General features: G+C 47.9%; 2 protein-coding genes across 2 annotated transcripts in view; one reads left to right on the forward strand and one right to left on the reverse strand.

Moving 5' to 3' along the window:
* Nucleotides 1-1,768, forward strand: part of MATCAP2 (microtubule associated tyrosine carboxypeptidase 2) — a 33,479-nt gene extending 31,711 nt beyond the window's left edge. Inside the window, exon 8 of the transcript XR_010069886.1 lies at nt 1,148-1,768. The gene's annotated coding sequence lies outside the window, so the exon portion shown is untranslated. The remainder of the gene's footprint in view (nt 1-1,147) is intronic.
* A 3,257-nt stretch (nt 1,769-5,025) lies between these two features.
* Nucleotides 5,026-15,267, reverse strand: part of EEPD1 (endonuclease/exonuclease/phosphatase family domain containing 1) — a 69,519-nt gene continuing 59,277 nt past the window's right edge. The window contains exons 5-7 of the mRNA XM_063325500.1: nt 14,731-14,863; nt 9,482-9,676; nt 5,026-9,369 (exon numbers count right to left, since the gene is read on the reverse strand). Coding sequence (XP_063181570.1) covers nt 9,170-9,369; nt 9,482-9,676; nt 14,731-14,863 — 528 coding nt within the window. The 3' untranslated portion in view covers nt 5,026-9,169. The remainder of the gene's footprint in view (nt 9,370-9,481; nt 9,677-14,730; nt 14,864-15,267) is intronic.

Raw genomic sequence — 15,267 nt, forward strand, 5'->3', positions numbered from 1 at the left:
TCCTTATGGTTCAGCTCCCTCATGTACAAGTAAGGATAACATTTAAGGGTTGTGGGTTCTTTTTAATGAAAATACTTTAAAAGTCATTAGCTGATGTGCCTTGCAAGACAGCTAAATATTATTACAGAATCACCAAACTGCAGGGGTTGGAAGGGACCTCTGGAGATTATCTAGTCCAACCCCCTGCCAGAGCAAGGTCACCTAGAGCAGGTTGCACAGGAACGCATCCAGGCGGGTTTTGAATGTCTCCAGAGTTGGAGACTCCACCACCTCTCTGGGCAGCCTGTTCCAGTGCTCTGCCACCCTCAAAGTAAGGAAGTTCCTCCTCATGTTTAGGTGGAACTTCCTATGCTCAAGTTTGTGCCCATTACCTCTTGTCCTGTCCCCGGGCACCACTGAAAAGAGCCTGGCCCCATCCTCCTGACACCCACCCTTTAAGTATTTATAAGCATTGAAAAGATCCCCCCTCAGTCGTCTTTTTTCCAGACTGAAGAGACCCAAATCCCTCAGCCTTTCTTAGTAAGGGAGATGGTCCAGTCCCCTCATCATCTTTGTAGCCCTTTGCTGTACCCTCTCCAGCAGTTCCCTGTCCTTCTTGAACCGGGGAGCCCAGAACTGGACACAGTACTCCACATGCGGCCTCACCAGGGCAGAGTAGAGGGGGAGGATGACCTCCCTGAACCTGCTGGCCACACTCTTCTTGATGCACCCCAGGATGCCATTGGCCTTCTTGGCCACAAGGGCACATTGCTGGCGCATGGTCATCCTGTTGTCCGCCAGGACTCCCAGGTCTCTTTCCACAGAGCTGCTCTCCAGCAGGTCAGCCCCCAACCTGTACTGGTGCATGGGGTTATTCCTCCCCAGATGCAGCACCCTACACTTGCCCTTGTTGAATTTTATAAGGTTTCTCTCCACCCAACTCTCCAGCCTGTCCAAGTATTGCATTACATTCCCCCTCCCTTCCTTGCTAGTTTGAAAAACTCGGCCTAAAATCTGCCCCCTCCACAGGCTCCCAAATCACCGCTGTTCTCCCTCACTCAGTGCATCCCAGATACCCCTCCTACAGCATCAGCAGCATGAAACGCAACACCAGAGCTTTGCCGGGCAGGTGTATGTCAGTACTGATTAAATTTCACATTTCTTACAGGTGATCTGCAGGACTACCGCAGCTCTGAAATCCTTTTCCCAGCACTCAAGCTGCCAGGCTTGTGAAGCTGGATGCCTTGCAAGCAGCTTCAGGAGCAACTCGAGCACCAAGGGTCCCAGTGATGCTCCTGCCTGCCTGGAGAAGAAGGAAAGCTGGAAATCATTTATGCTGAAAATCAGGATGGAAGTCTGACAACACACAAGTTGGGGTGGAAGTTGAGAGAGGCACTGTCCAAGCCAAGAGAAAAGCAAAAGGAAACAGCTGGAACAATTGTTTTGTTTTTTGTTTTTTTATGGAAGTGTTCATTTAAAAGTGTCTTAATAATTTTCATAATATATCAGCACCAAGTTAAGAAGTTCTTTGAGTTCTTTTCCGTATGCAGTTTAAAATGAGATTGTGTATCATTAACATACAGAGGGGAGAATCTATTTTGGCTTCACTGAACAATTATGGACTTTTCACAACTGAAACTCTATATTAGATTCAATTCAGAAAATCCACATATTGAATTTTAAACCTATTCATTTACATTGATTCAATAATAAAAAGATGCCATCAGGATTACCTTTCAAGGCACAGCCATACCCTGCCCATTAAAGTTGTCTAAATCCATTTCTTATAGTTGTGCGGAAATATTTTGTATCATCCCCAGTCGCATAGTGCCTCTGAGACAGTTTAAGCCCCTCTTCCTGAAGTGTCTATCAACACACAGGGCAAAGTACAGCCTTATTTCAGCTCCCTAGATAACAGAGACCAAGGCTGAAGTTACAACTACGCTGGCCGCTGCACAAAGCGGGAAACAACATGGATGGAGACCACACAGCCAGGGCTCACACAAGTGAACGGGATTGGGTTGGATAGACATGATTTTGAAGAGAAAAAAAAATCCTAAGAAAACTCCGTGGTTGGAGAAACACTGCTGGTGACTAAAGAGTGGCCCCAGGTCATGGTACTCCTCTCGTGCCATAGGGTCAGAGCAGGGTGGAACCTCCCCACAAGGACCCTCTCCTCTGGCCTGTGCAATGCCGTGGGGCTTTGGAGGAGAAACAGAAGGCACACACGAAGACCAGCCCCCCTGCTCTAATATCGCAGAGCTGGGCTCACATTCAGGCCCTGTCCCAACAACGCCCTGAAAATTGTGCTTGGAGGGTCTCATGTGCATACATTAGGGCCCAATTTCCATCTCATGCCACATCCCAAACAAGAGACCAGTCAGGCTGTCTCCTCCAGCTCACCTGATTATTTCTCCTGCTTGGATTTTTGCCCTGGTCTCTAGCACTCATCCTCCAGGCTGTGTTTACTTAATCACAGTCCTGTATCTTCCTTTTTATCTCAAGAATACTTTCACTACCACAACATCAACCCCTGAGCCAAGAAAGTAAGTCCCACTCACCCACCAAAAAAAATGTATGTGATCTATGAGTCAACCTCTTCCCCCTGCCCCCCAACCTTGCAATATTTAAAAGCTGAGGTCCCCTGTATTTTTTATTTTCCTTTGCAGCTTTCAGAAAAGAAGCTTTCCCTGGTTTGGGCAAGGTTTTTCACCAGACACACAGAATCACGTGGAGAAGCCTCTAGCTGTGATTCACTTCTCCATCTGCTCTCCCATCTTCGTCCTTCCTCCTGTCCCAGCCCTTCTCTGCCCCATGCTCCTCCAGCTCCCAGCGTCCTTGCTCAGACATTCCTCCACCATTCTCCTTAGGACCCTCCATGTCACGACTATGTCCTAGACTTGCGTCACTTTGGGGAGTGCCCGTGCCATTCTCATCTGTCCATCGGCATGCTCCTGCTATCCCCCCCGCTCCCTGTGTGTTTGCAATCTCTCACACATCCCCTCCACCCCCCTGACTCTTTGAGGCTCCTTCACGGCTCCTCGACTGTCCCAAGAGCAAAACAAATCTTTTTCCTTTTGTTTTGAAGTGAAAAACATGGTTAAGCGTAGCTCTGGTCATACCTTGCCAACCCGGAGCCCTGCTACCTTCCTGCTGCAGATAGAGAGGAGCAACAGCGGGTCCCCACCCTGGTGGGACAGGCTTATTTCTCAGCGTAAAGCAAAGCATGGTGCTACAAACAGATTTACTACTCTCTCCATCCCGGAGGTGATAGATAGGGAAAAGCATGGTGTGTATCAGCTGACCAGTATTGCCACCCTTTGGGTCTCCACATACGCCCCCATGCATCCCCCCCAGGCACAGGGCAGAAGGCAGGAAGGAAACCTAGCACAAGTGCTTCACCTCCAGCACCACCCAAGGGAGCACTTGGGTGGATGAAGACAGGGTGAGAAGTCCCTTTAAAGCAGCCAGGGAATCCTCACGTGCAAAGAGGAAGAGTATCATGACCACAAAATTACTAGTAAAATGAGTAATAGTCCTTCAGTTGATAGAATCAGGTTAAGGTTCTCCCAAACAAGAGTCCGCAAGAGTACCGAGATGGCCAGCCAGGCACATACTGTGAGTGATCTTCGTGGGAGTGGGCCGATCACGTCAAACAATATGAGAAGTGGGATGTAAAGTAACCACCCAGATGCAAGACAACCCCTCTTGTCTACCAGCGTGCCAAGGGATGAAGGAGGTCAAGGAAGAGCTTCCTTGAAGGTCACTCCCTAAAAAGTGGTGGCAAAGTGCTCTGATAGCTCAGTGCTGGTGCTCCTTGTGTTACCGCTTCACACAAAGTTCGAGCGATATTGCAATTCAGGTCTGTGCACATTCCGTTTGCTTTTTATACAAGGTCTGTGCATTCATACAAGCTGATAAAGAGACACCTTTGGGCGTCCCTCAGGCTGGGAACATCTCAGCATGCAGGGTTACGAGATGGCCAGAAGGATGGGTCAAAAGGTTACCCAGCCACACATTTCCTAAGTGCACACGTAACCTGCGGGTACTCTGGACTAAGTCCTTTTAGCGACTTTGATTTTATGCAGGAGATTTTGTTTTACTTCCAGATATGAAGGTAAAAATAACTTAAGGCTTAAAAACCTAAAAAACGAACAAAATAATCTCATTTTTCGTTATAACCTGATGAGAAAAGGGTCCAATTGAATGTGCATGTGTCTTTATATTGTATACCATGCTATATACTTGTGGCCTCTCGTAAGAGGCACCCAACCACAACCTCCTGACTTTGCTTATAACCAAAGCAGTAACCAGCAGCAGCCAACACGTTGCTGGGAACAGCAAAAGATTTGTAGCAACACGTCCGTGAGGGTACCTGCCATTCCCTCGTACAATATATGTTCTCAGTGGCTCCAAAGCTGTAAGCGGTTAAACCTTATTATCTCCCAAAGTGTTTAAAGTGGGGGAGGACACCCAACCCAACCCCACATGGGTGAGCAGAGGAGCTGAGCAGCATCACAGGCTACGGTAAGGAGCTGAGGGCTCTGTCGGAAATTGCGGTCACCTCCTGCTCTGTGGGACGTGGGACACAGCCCAGAACTGCTGAGTGGTCACAGCAAGAGCCGTGCAGCCTGCTGGCAAGGCGGCTCAGTCTCGCCCCGAGAGTGGTGGATTCACAAAGTAGTCGCTGCTGCATCTCTTCTGAGGACAAAAAAAGCTGCTGCGGGCTGTTTCCCATGAGAGCGCGGCTTCAGAGTCAACGTGACTCCTTGCATGGGGGAGAACTTTGCGTTTTGCTTCGGGAAAACAAATGAACACAATCCTCCTGAGGAGTTTTTCCCATCTAGAAAATCTGTGTGAAAGTGTGAAATCTGGGAAGTCAAAGGCCGGGAAATGCCTGCATGGCTTTGCCTTGCTTCCTGCAGCCAAGGAAAAGCTCATAACCTAAATATGAGATATTTCCACCCCATTCCTGAGTGCTTGAATTCACGACCTGAAAGGAACAGCAGCTGCTGCCCCGAGAGCTCTGCTTCCCATCGTGTCCAGCTCCTGCCCATGCCCAGCGAGCTCCTTCAAGACACCAGTTTTAAAACCAAAAATCAACTAATTCTGCAATGAAGGCATTTAGATGTCTAGGAAAACCTTGAAGTCCCCTGGGCTGATCCTTTTCTGACCTTTTCTAGGAATGCTGAGCACCAATTCCCATGAGGGCTCAAGAATGCCAAGACCAAGGCAGGTTACCTCGTGTGATCTGTGATCCAGCTTCCACCCCTGCTGCACCAGGAGTCATTCAACCCACTGCTGCCATGACCCGATTCTTGGAAGTTTATTTCCAGGACAGTTATTTAGTTGTGTTTGATCCTCAGAGGATTTTAGCAGCTCTCCAAAAGACAAAATACTCCTCCTATATCGCAGCTCCTTCTTTTTTTTTTTTTTTTTTTTTTTTTAGGCCGTTTGCAGCACTGCTTGGTGCAACAACACTGCAAAGCCAAGTGACCAAATGGACAATTTGCCAGATAAATCCTCCTAACAAGCCCACGGGACAAAGCAGAGGCTTTGCCCTGAGGGAAACAGGTCACAGAAAATAGGAAAGGAGAATAATTTGGCTGTGGATATTTTAAAAGCCTTCGCCATGGGGAGCAAAGAGGAGAGGCCTAACACCAGACGTGCCGCCCTCAGCCTCCACGAGCGGGGCCCTGCTTTAAGCTTTTATTCCAGCAGCTGCTAAAAGGTAGAAACTGAACTTAAAAACTCTTCCGTGCCCCACCAGGAGCCACCTCTCCTCTCAGAAGCTGCCAGGAGGAGGACAGAGCTCCCCTGCAGACCGCTGTGGGGTCTCACCAGCCACAGCCACCGCAGGGACCATGGGCTGCACATCAGCTGTCCCTATGTCACCTGGCCAGGGGAAGTCTGAGGCTGGCATGTGTCCGGAGGAGATAAGAGGCAGAGCTTGGTTGTCAGGAAGCCGCCAGGCTCCACGTGCAGTGGGCAGGGAAGAGCTCCACCACCCTTTGCTGTGCCCAGGTGAGCTGAACTGCCTTCCAGACGTGACCATACTTAGGAAAAGATAAACCTGGACCAAATCAGTCTGTAGCCATTGGTGACGCTACTTATGAAGCAGGACCCAGCCTCACAAAATTTGGGCTCCTGAGGGGAGCTCAAAACATGCAAGGTGTAGAGCCTGCGTCAGGCCTTCTGCAATAAAGGCTCACCGTTTCTGTGCTGCCTCCATCGTTGCTGCCTACCTTGGCGCTGCCAGGGCAATACAACTACAGAAAGCTGGGCTAGCCTAGCTTCTACTGTAAGCATCTCAAAATAAAATTGCTTTTAAGGTTTGCTCCCACAGGCACAGGAGGAAGTCGGCCACTACTTCAGCTTCTGAACCACCATAACATGACAAATGCTCTCAGGAACTCCCAAAATCCATCCGGCTCACAACTACTTCATCATCCTCCTAGGACGTCGCACGCAAAAACCAAAGCAAGCTTTTTAAAACCAGTGAAACCATCAAGATGGTCAGGCACTGCTGCCTCCCAACATGAAGTAACCCAGGCACATACCTTGTACTGATGCTCCATGCAAGCAAGTGGAGACCCGTAGGTACCAAACTCCTCTGTCCTCCTCTCTCTGACCCTGTAGGACCTACCTTATTTCAAGGCATCTTTGTATTCACCAAATAATCACCTTTCCACAGCTCCCCACTTCCTCCCACCAGGCTGGGCTGAGCAACCTCTGGTCTACAGACCAGCCTCATTAACCTTTCCTACAGCTCACACATGGGTTACTAGAGTGGCTCAGCTCGTTTCCCTTGCCGGCAGCCTGTGCTAATCAGCAACTCATCAGCCAAAGGAAGGGACCTTCCAGCGACCGCTAGCACTGCTGCTTGCAGATCACCACCCATACAGGAGAATTCAGGTCCTTCTCTAGGCTTTGGTGGCTCTGGATTTATTTACACCTGCAGCAGACCAAATGGGATCTGGCCCTTTGAAGTTTTATTTCTAGAGCTATAATGTCATTTCAGCCTCCAAATTAATTTACGTCACACTACCAAACACTAGTTGGTACAAGAGAGTGAGTGTGTGCTTGGGAATTTACTGCCGCTCACCTCATGTGATAGTCATTTGACTAAGGCAACTCTATTGCATCCTCACCTATATTTTGCAGTGGTCCAGGGAGAACTGCTTGGGGGATCTGGTGCCACTCAAATTAATGGGGGGCAGCAAAATCATGCTTGGTGGAAAAGGAAAAAGCAGCACCAAGGATCTAGAATGAAAGCTGTAGCCGAGCTCTCCCGCTAGTTTCTATAATGAGCAGGGACAAATGCCTGCACCTCCCATTTTTAACAGGAAATGCTGAGCAAGTAAAGGTATATTTTTGGTCTGACGCTCTGAACTCTTAGTCATTCACTTAACCTCTTGAAATGTCAATGAAATCTCCCTCAGTCTGAGAGTCACACCCAGACTATTCCACCTTCCTCCGGGTTTAGTTTTGCGTATAGTCAGAAAAGCTGCTTGAAATATTCAACTGTGTGAGTTTCCATGTGAATTTATTCAGTTGTTGCTACCTGAAATGAGACGATATTTCAGAAAATTAAAGTGATGAAAATGCTACACGAATATGATACTGTTTTGCTCTAAACCCCTCAGTTACAACATCTCCATCAGTGTGGCACTACTGTCAGGAGTAGTTTTCCCTTTATAGCCCAATGAGTCGTGCCAGAGCGCTTTCTTTCCTCCTTAGCAGCAAAATGTGTGGTCATCTGCAGCCCGGAGCAGAAAGCGCTGGGCTAGTGGGCAGCTCAGCTCCTTTCACACTCAGCCTATTTCTTTTGCAGATGCTGCGTTGCTTTTTCTAGTCCTTATACGTTTCCCTTTTAGGTCACCATTTATTAATTGCTACTTGAAAAATGTTACATAGGTGGCAAATTTAATGCTCCATCCCCGGCACTGTGATGGCAGCTTGCTGACTGAAGTCCTCCCCGCCCAGGACGTGCACAGAAACAAACCTCCTTAGAAGCAGACCCCGTCCCTGCCACGTGCACCATGACCATACACTGTATTCGGGCTCCCTGTTGCGGTGCCTGGACCAGGCTTATGCAGCAATGAAGCTCAGGAAAGTGATGCATAACTGCCTGGTCTTCCAGGGGGAGAAACTCAAAACCCCTAAAAGATCGATGGGCAGAGGCTGGTGCAACACGTGCATCAGCCTTTGCAGTGACCATGTGAACATGGGCTCGTCTATAGACCTCCCACTCATGTATTACCTATCTATCCCCGACGCAGAGTCCTGCTCAGAACACCGACTCCTACACAAAGGCTCAGGGCTACATCTCCTCTTTGATGCCAGTTGCAAGGCCAGAGGACAAGGGCTGTTCCTGCCAGATTCCCAACAGAGAGCAAAGCTAAGGGCACTGGAGAAGTGGACCAGAGGGACAAGTCGGTGGTTTTGAGCTCCTGAAGGCCAACATGTAGGAAAAAACCAACAATGAACGCTGCACGTGAAACAAGCCAAAGCCAAGCTTCAGAAAGCCCTTCTGGGGCAAAATGCACCCTGCCAGGAGCATCCAGGTGCATAAGGAGAGAGGAAGGGAAGGAAGAGAGGCGCCCACATCCCCACGGGGCTGTGGAGGAATGAAGTCTCTCCAGGCTGAGCTGGAGGGATCACTCAGGCCTCACTTCGGGTCACGTAGGGACCAGCTCCAGCAGCTTTTGCAAGTTCTGAACAGCATTTGCAACCTGCCAAGAATTTCCACAGTGTCTCTCTTTTTGGGGCCTCTCTTATTCCCTCAATTTACAAGGAGGCAAAGGAAAATAACCATCACTCCCCCCTCACCCTCACAGCAAAGCCCTCCTCGGCTGCATTTTAGCAAAGATCCTGTACAGTATTAAAAGTACACTTTATTTTCTGTACAATTCTCATCCAAATCTCCAGGCATGGAAATGTCCTCTGTGTCCCCAGAAAAAGTTGCAAATTGCTTCACTGCCATGAGCCCCCTCAGACACCGCACAACTGTCCGAGGAGGGGCACAAAGCCAGGGCCACCAAAATCAAGTGCTGATGCTTTCTAGGCGTGGGGAGGAGAGCGGGAAGGAAGGAAAAGGGGAGACAGTCCTGCTCTGCCGCTTGAGCCACGAGCGAGCAGAGCCTTTGGCTGCACCCTGGGGGGCAGAAGAGGCACCCTCAAGTTCACGTCATCGTTCATGCTTAGCGTGGGAGTCGTTGCGTTCGACTGTCACCCCGTTCCCATTCCGTGTCACCTCCTTCCTGCTCCAGTCCTTTTCCAGGTAAAATTCAGCAAGCACGGGGCAGTGGTCCGAAGCCACCCCACCCCAGGACCAGTTATCGGGGATCCATGGGTTTGTAAGACCTTCTCGCACAACAGCCCAGTGGCCTGCAGGAAAAAAAAGGATCACGGAGAATAAGGTAAGTGATATGGCCCAAAATTTGACACACAACACTAACCTAACTAAAGGTTACATGACCTCACTAAAAAGCAACTTCACCTGTGAAAACCTTTTTCAAGCTCCGACTGATCCAGATGTTATCCAGCGACTTGGACCCTTGTGGGTTCTTTGTGCTGATGTTGGTGAAGGTGCTGGAAGGGACCAGGTGATGGAACTTCTCCTTCCTCAGGATGTCATGGTCACTGCTGTCAGGGGCCTGGTTAAAATCTCCAAGGATGATGACATCTTTTTCTCCTAGAAAACAGGAAAAATAGAAATGAATGGGAGGAATGGGCACGTATCGGTTAAGTGCAAGAGGGAGAGAGGATAAATGGAGGAGGAAAAACACAAATACTGAGCAGCAAAGCTGACTTCACTCCGAACTGAAAGAAATGCTGTTTAAAGTCTTTTTCACTGGCTATTTACTCATGGCTATTAACTTCATGACAATAAAAAGCAGCCAGTACACATTTCATGCTTGGTTTTAAGCATCATCTCATTTATATTGGTGTCTTTTGTTTGCTATTCATTGATAGTGACAAAGACAAGCAGTTCTGGTCTTAGAGGTTTTTAGAAATCTGTGACTCTGTAAGCTTATTTTTTTCTTTTTATGCAAGAAACACATTGGCTTCAACCTGTCCTGTGCACTGGGGAAAGAGGACAACGCACATGCCCCGGCACCCATCTGAAACCACTGGCAGAAAAGTCTGATAAGACAAACTCAAGAACGCTTGCAGCTGACCACAGATGTTGCTGTGTTAAGAGCTTGGTACTGGAGAAGGAGGAAGATGCTAAAAGGGAGGCACAAATGCACCAAAAGTTATCCCAAAGCTGACTTCAGAGAAGAGAACTATGAGAGTCTGTAAGCTTTTTCCTTCCTGGGATTGAAATGTGGGAGGAGATGGGTTGGACGGACAGATTGCTGTACCATACCTACTGCTCACGGATAAACCTCCTCGTTTTGTGCTGTTGCTGTAGAAGTAGCTAGCCAGGAGAGGGAGTGCAAGTTCAAGAATAAAATTTGTTCCACTCCTGTCTTGCACTCCATGAAAGATGAACTGGGGAAGGGCAGGAGAGACTGATAGCGTAGGACTTACAAAAATAAATACTTCAAAACATGCTCCTTGCTACGATGCAGAGGGGCGATGCAAAGACAGTGAAACTATTTGTGGTTTCTCTACCCTTTGCAACTCACAAATCATATCGGAAATGACATGAGGTTTAAATATTACTCTATAAAGTCTTCATGACAGGGGCCTTCCCATATTTAAAAGAAACAAAAAACCCAAATCTGAACCTGAGCTGTTTTAAACTCCATCAGAACCCAAAAGAAAAATCACTTCTTGTCTAATGGGTCGATAGTGCTTGCTGAGAGCTGGCAGTTTTGCACGCATCTCATCACAAAAACCCAAGATCTTTTGCTTGGCAGGACCAGGAAGCCTGAAATGCGACCGTGTCATCTCAGTCCTTCAGGACTAATGCTTGCTTAATGGCCCAGGCAGCGCTCAGCTCCTTCCATGCTTTCAGCTCCGCCATGTAAGTGGGGAAAGGTCATTACAGAAACCTCTGGGGCACATCTGTGGGGGGTGGGGTTTAAAAATGACGGGATCTTAACAGCAGTATCTCGATCCCACACAAAATCTAATCTAATCTAATCTAATCTAATCTAATCTAATCTAATCTAATCTAATCTGTTCTATTTATTCCATTCCATTCCATTCCATTCTTAAAATACTCTCACTTCTTTTAGCAAATCCTCAAACCTATTTCCCTTACTTGAAAAATATATGAAAAAACTATACTCAGAGGTGAAAATTTTAACTGACTGCTCCATCTGAACAGTTTAGAAATAGCAGACCCAGCACCTGGACGTGTGCTCCGCAGGAGGTAAGAAGTCAGCCTGCGGCACGCCAGGGAGGAAATCACTGTATTCTTCACCCATTTAAACTTTTGCATGCAGAATAACTAAGCATAAAACCATAACGCAGCATAAAGTTGACAGACGAAATAGGCTGGAGCATGTCAAAGAAGCTGAAACACAGTTTGCCATCGGGGAGGGAAAAGATTGCTTCTGGTCCCCTCTCACAGGAGCTTCTGGGGCTCCCCATGACCGCGAATCACTGGGGAAAAGGCCGGGCAGTCCTGCGCTAATCAGGAAAAGCAGGCAACACCGATTTTCTAGATAACCACCGACTTCATTTCCCTTTGTCCTGGCTCACTCTCAGCCCTTCTCCTGCCTCTGCCAGCTCCCGCAACAGCAACGCCAGGCACGGCAGCACAGCAGTTTCATCTCTTGTCTGCCTCCCGAGACCCCAACAGACATCAAGGAGCGGGAGGGAAGGGAGCAAACCTGCCTGGATCCTCCTGGATGTCCCTGGGTCCTTCAGCAGAGGCAGGGAGCAGAGCCACCATGCAGCAGCTGCAGCTCCCAGAGGTCTCCCGGGTCAGCCTCAATGCCTCTTAGCCAAACTTCGCAAAAAGTCCAGAAGAATGCATGCCCTTGCCCGTAATGATCAAAAACCGGGGTCGCGATGTCCACAGTTACAATCAGATGGGGGGAAAAAGAAAATTGAGACAATGCTACTGGATGTGAAAATCACATCAACGCTATGATGTGATTTTCCTCTTTTGGATGAGATGAGAGTTTCAGTCTGGCAGGGCTCGTTCCTCCTCCAGACTGGGCAGCAGAGGCTGCCAGAGCCAGGGGCTCCTCAGCTGATGCAGCCTGTTCCTCCTTCTCTTCCCGCAGGAGGCATTAGCAAGCACTCCCGCACCAACCCAGCCTTTGCTGCGAAGGTCCCTCTCACAGATTATACCGTCCCATGAGGACCCAGAGCCTCTGCCTGGTGGCAGACGGTGGCATATGGCCCACAGCAGACAGGCATGTCTCCCATTACCTCTCTGGGGTGTTCCCACACGCATTCAGACCCACCAGGCTCAAAGTGGCCCTGCCCTCCTCAACAGGGAACTCTTCAGGTGAGGAGAAAGTCCGGTCTGTGTGCAAACGCACCTGCAAATTCACCGAAGCACCAGCCACTTTCAGCAGTTTCTGCGGGTGGCTCCCGGCCAGCAAAGCAAAGCAAAACGCTGCCTTAACTCAGCCCTGTGCCACAGCAGCTAAGCCCCGTGTGCCAATGCTACCAGCTGAGGGACTTCCAGTGCCTGCAGAAAGTCTGCAAGGTTGAAATCTGCTCCCCCGCGGGAACCAGAAAAATCTTCCTTTGCTTCATGGCAATCCAAAGAGACACCTGTAGGACACTCTGCCTGACTTCCCCATGCCCCCAACGAGTCCCCTCATGAATTAAACAGACCCTTAAGCCCCCAGACTCCCTGGACAGAGTGAGAAGCAGATGATGAGAAGGATGTGATGGTACATCATCTGCCATGAGACTCCCTACTGCTTCTTAAAGGTCTTCTGAGCTTAGTGCCCAATGCACCAGTAAACCACGGAATACGGCTAAGCCAGATGGGAGAAGATGACTAAGCCAAGACCCTGCTCCCTGGGTCCATGCACTACCAACACAGCCAGAATACTGTCTGTGTGCCACCCATGGTCGCCACGCTGAAGATGAACAGGAGGAGGAGTATTTGAGAGAAGGCAGAAGGGCTGCTGCAAGGTGTTAGCTACAAGCAGCAAACAGCCACCACACCTCTCTGGTACTGCTGAAGGGGAAGAAAGAGGGAAGAAAGGAACCAGGACCCACTGGTCTGATGGGAGAAATATGAGGACACTACTGCTCTGCATTACAAGAGGCTGTGGGTGGTAACCAAATTTCTTCAGACGCTCACGTGCCTCTTCGTAAGAATGAAAGATAAAAGAGTAGGCGTCCGTTCGCAAAATGGGAGCAGAAACTACAATTTACTGCAGTACCCACAGACAAATCAGTTCTTATTACCCATACTTTATGGATTGATTTGGAAGAAATTGAAGGACGGCAGTAATTTTACGCATGACATTGATTTCGGCAGGGTAATTCAGTACTTCAAAGTAACACGTGTGCACTACCATTTGTTTACAAAACAAGACCTGCATCCCGCAAGTTCAGAGGAATCTGAATCTCTCCTTTTGTGAAAGACTAAGCCAAGAAAAAACATGCTCCAGTAACACGCCTACCATATGAAAATAAAACCATGGAATAAAGAGGAGCCCTAATGTGGACAGTCTAAATTTAGATGCAGCGGAAATGCAACCCCATTGACTTCAGAAGAGCTACACATTTATCTGTGTCTCAGTTCAGCCTTCGGGGATTAAACAAACGATCCTTTTGTTTACATTCATCCATTTCAAGGTACGTGGACAAATACTTAAATCAGTAGCACTTAAAAATAGCTCTGACTGACTTCTTGCAGCTCAAAAGGAAAAACAATAGAACACGCATAAAACCTGCAAACATCTCTTGCGTTATACAAGAGGGATATTAATGCTTCCAAGTGACCAACCTTGCTAAACTGGGCCAAGCTGAAAATCATCACGCAAATAACCTTGTAACCCTTTGCATCTTTGTTAAGCAGTAAATGAAGGCGTAGATTTTTCTATTCCTATGAAAAGATCAGCAACATTTTGAATCTAAAACATGCTGCTCTGCTTCATAGGAAATCGAGTTTCATTTGCGAGCTTCAGAGTAAGACGCACATTCTCAGAAATGAGGTAAAGAAATTCATATGGCTATCACACAGCTCAAGTTTGGATCTAAATTCTGGTGTCTCTCATTCTGGTGTAAAACCAGAGCAACGTATTTGAAACCAACACAATTATCCTGCGTATTACATCCAGATCCAAAGCAGGATTTAGTCTCTTTTCTCATGAACAGGCATCTCCAGATTTGCAATGGGTTTTCCAAAGTGCTTCCAATTATCCAAAAGTAAATTATTTTGAAATTTATTTCGAAAAAAATCCATTAAGCTTTGTTCTGATATCAAGTAGGCGTCATTTCCACAAAACACTTTAAAATAGGGTCTTAACTCTGGTGTCTTTTTTGGGGGGGAGGTCTGAACTTGCTCTGACATTGGGTAAAATCAGAAGGAGCTTCATTTGAAAAAACAGTGTCAAAGCCAGTAGGATGCCCTGTGCTGTTCGTGTTAATTGGGAGAGACAATAAGTCAAGGAGCTGGGGGAAAGCCCGTTTGCCAGGCTACCCATCATTCAAATACAAATACCAGTAAAGACAATGTAGAGCTGATGAGGATATTTCTGAAACCTGCGTTGAGCCAGATTTTATTTTCTTTTCAAATTCCTTTTGATTAGATAAGATGACCAGCGTGCATGTGACAGCTGTCAGGAAAAAAAAATCCAAACCCAAACACCCTACCTTTCAGAGTCTCCTGCAAAGTTTGCGCAAAGGCTGCCAGTTTGTGGCTGTCGTGGTTCTTCCCGGTATTCTCTCCGGCCGAGGGCGACAAGACCAGATGAAGGTTAACCAGCGTTAAATCATTCATCCCAACCTGGGGGAGGAAGGAGGAGAAATCAATGCTGTGCAGACAGGGCACGGAAAGTCACAAAGCAAACCCAGGTGCCTGTTCCCAGTACTTTTGGTAGTAAATCTGGGTGCCTAGGACTTACTCTGCTGTGTGCCTGGTGTGTTTTGGTTGGTCTTGTTTTTCGGAGGAAGAGAGGGAAGGTGTTTTGCAGCTCTGTTTGCAATAACCTGATACTCTTTCAGTTCTGGGGAAACTGGTTTGCATAAGCAAGCCATGGTTGCAGAATGAAGCTGGCTGCTTATGAAAATCAGTTTATGCACAACCAACTGCTAATAATCTACAAATAACACGGTGGTCATTACACGGGCTAATTACTACCCCCTTGTGATTAGCCTTGGCCCGTCACAGAGAGTAACCAAGAAACTTAA

This window comes from Chroicocephalus ridibundus, chromosome 2 (assembly GCF_963924245.1).
Source record: "Chroicocephalus ridibundus chromosome 2, bChrRid1.1, whole genome shotgun sequence".
NCBI lineage: Eukaryota > Metazoa > Chordata > Aves > Charadriiformes > Laridae > Chroicocephalus > Chroicocephalus ridibundus.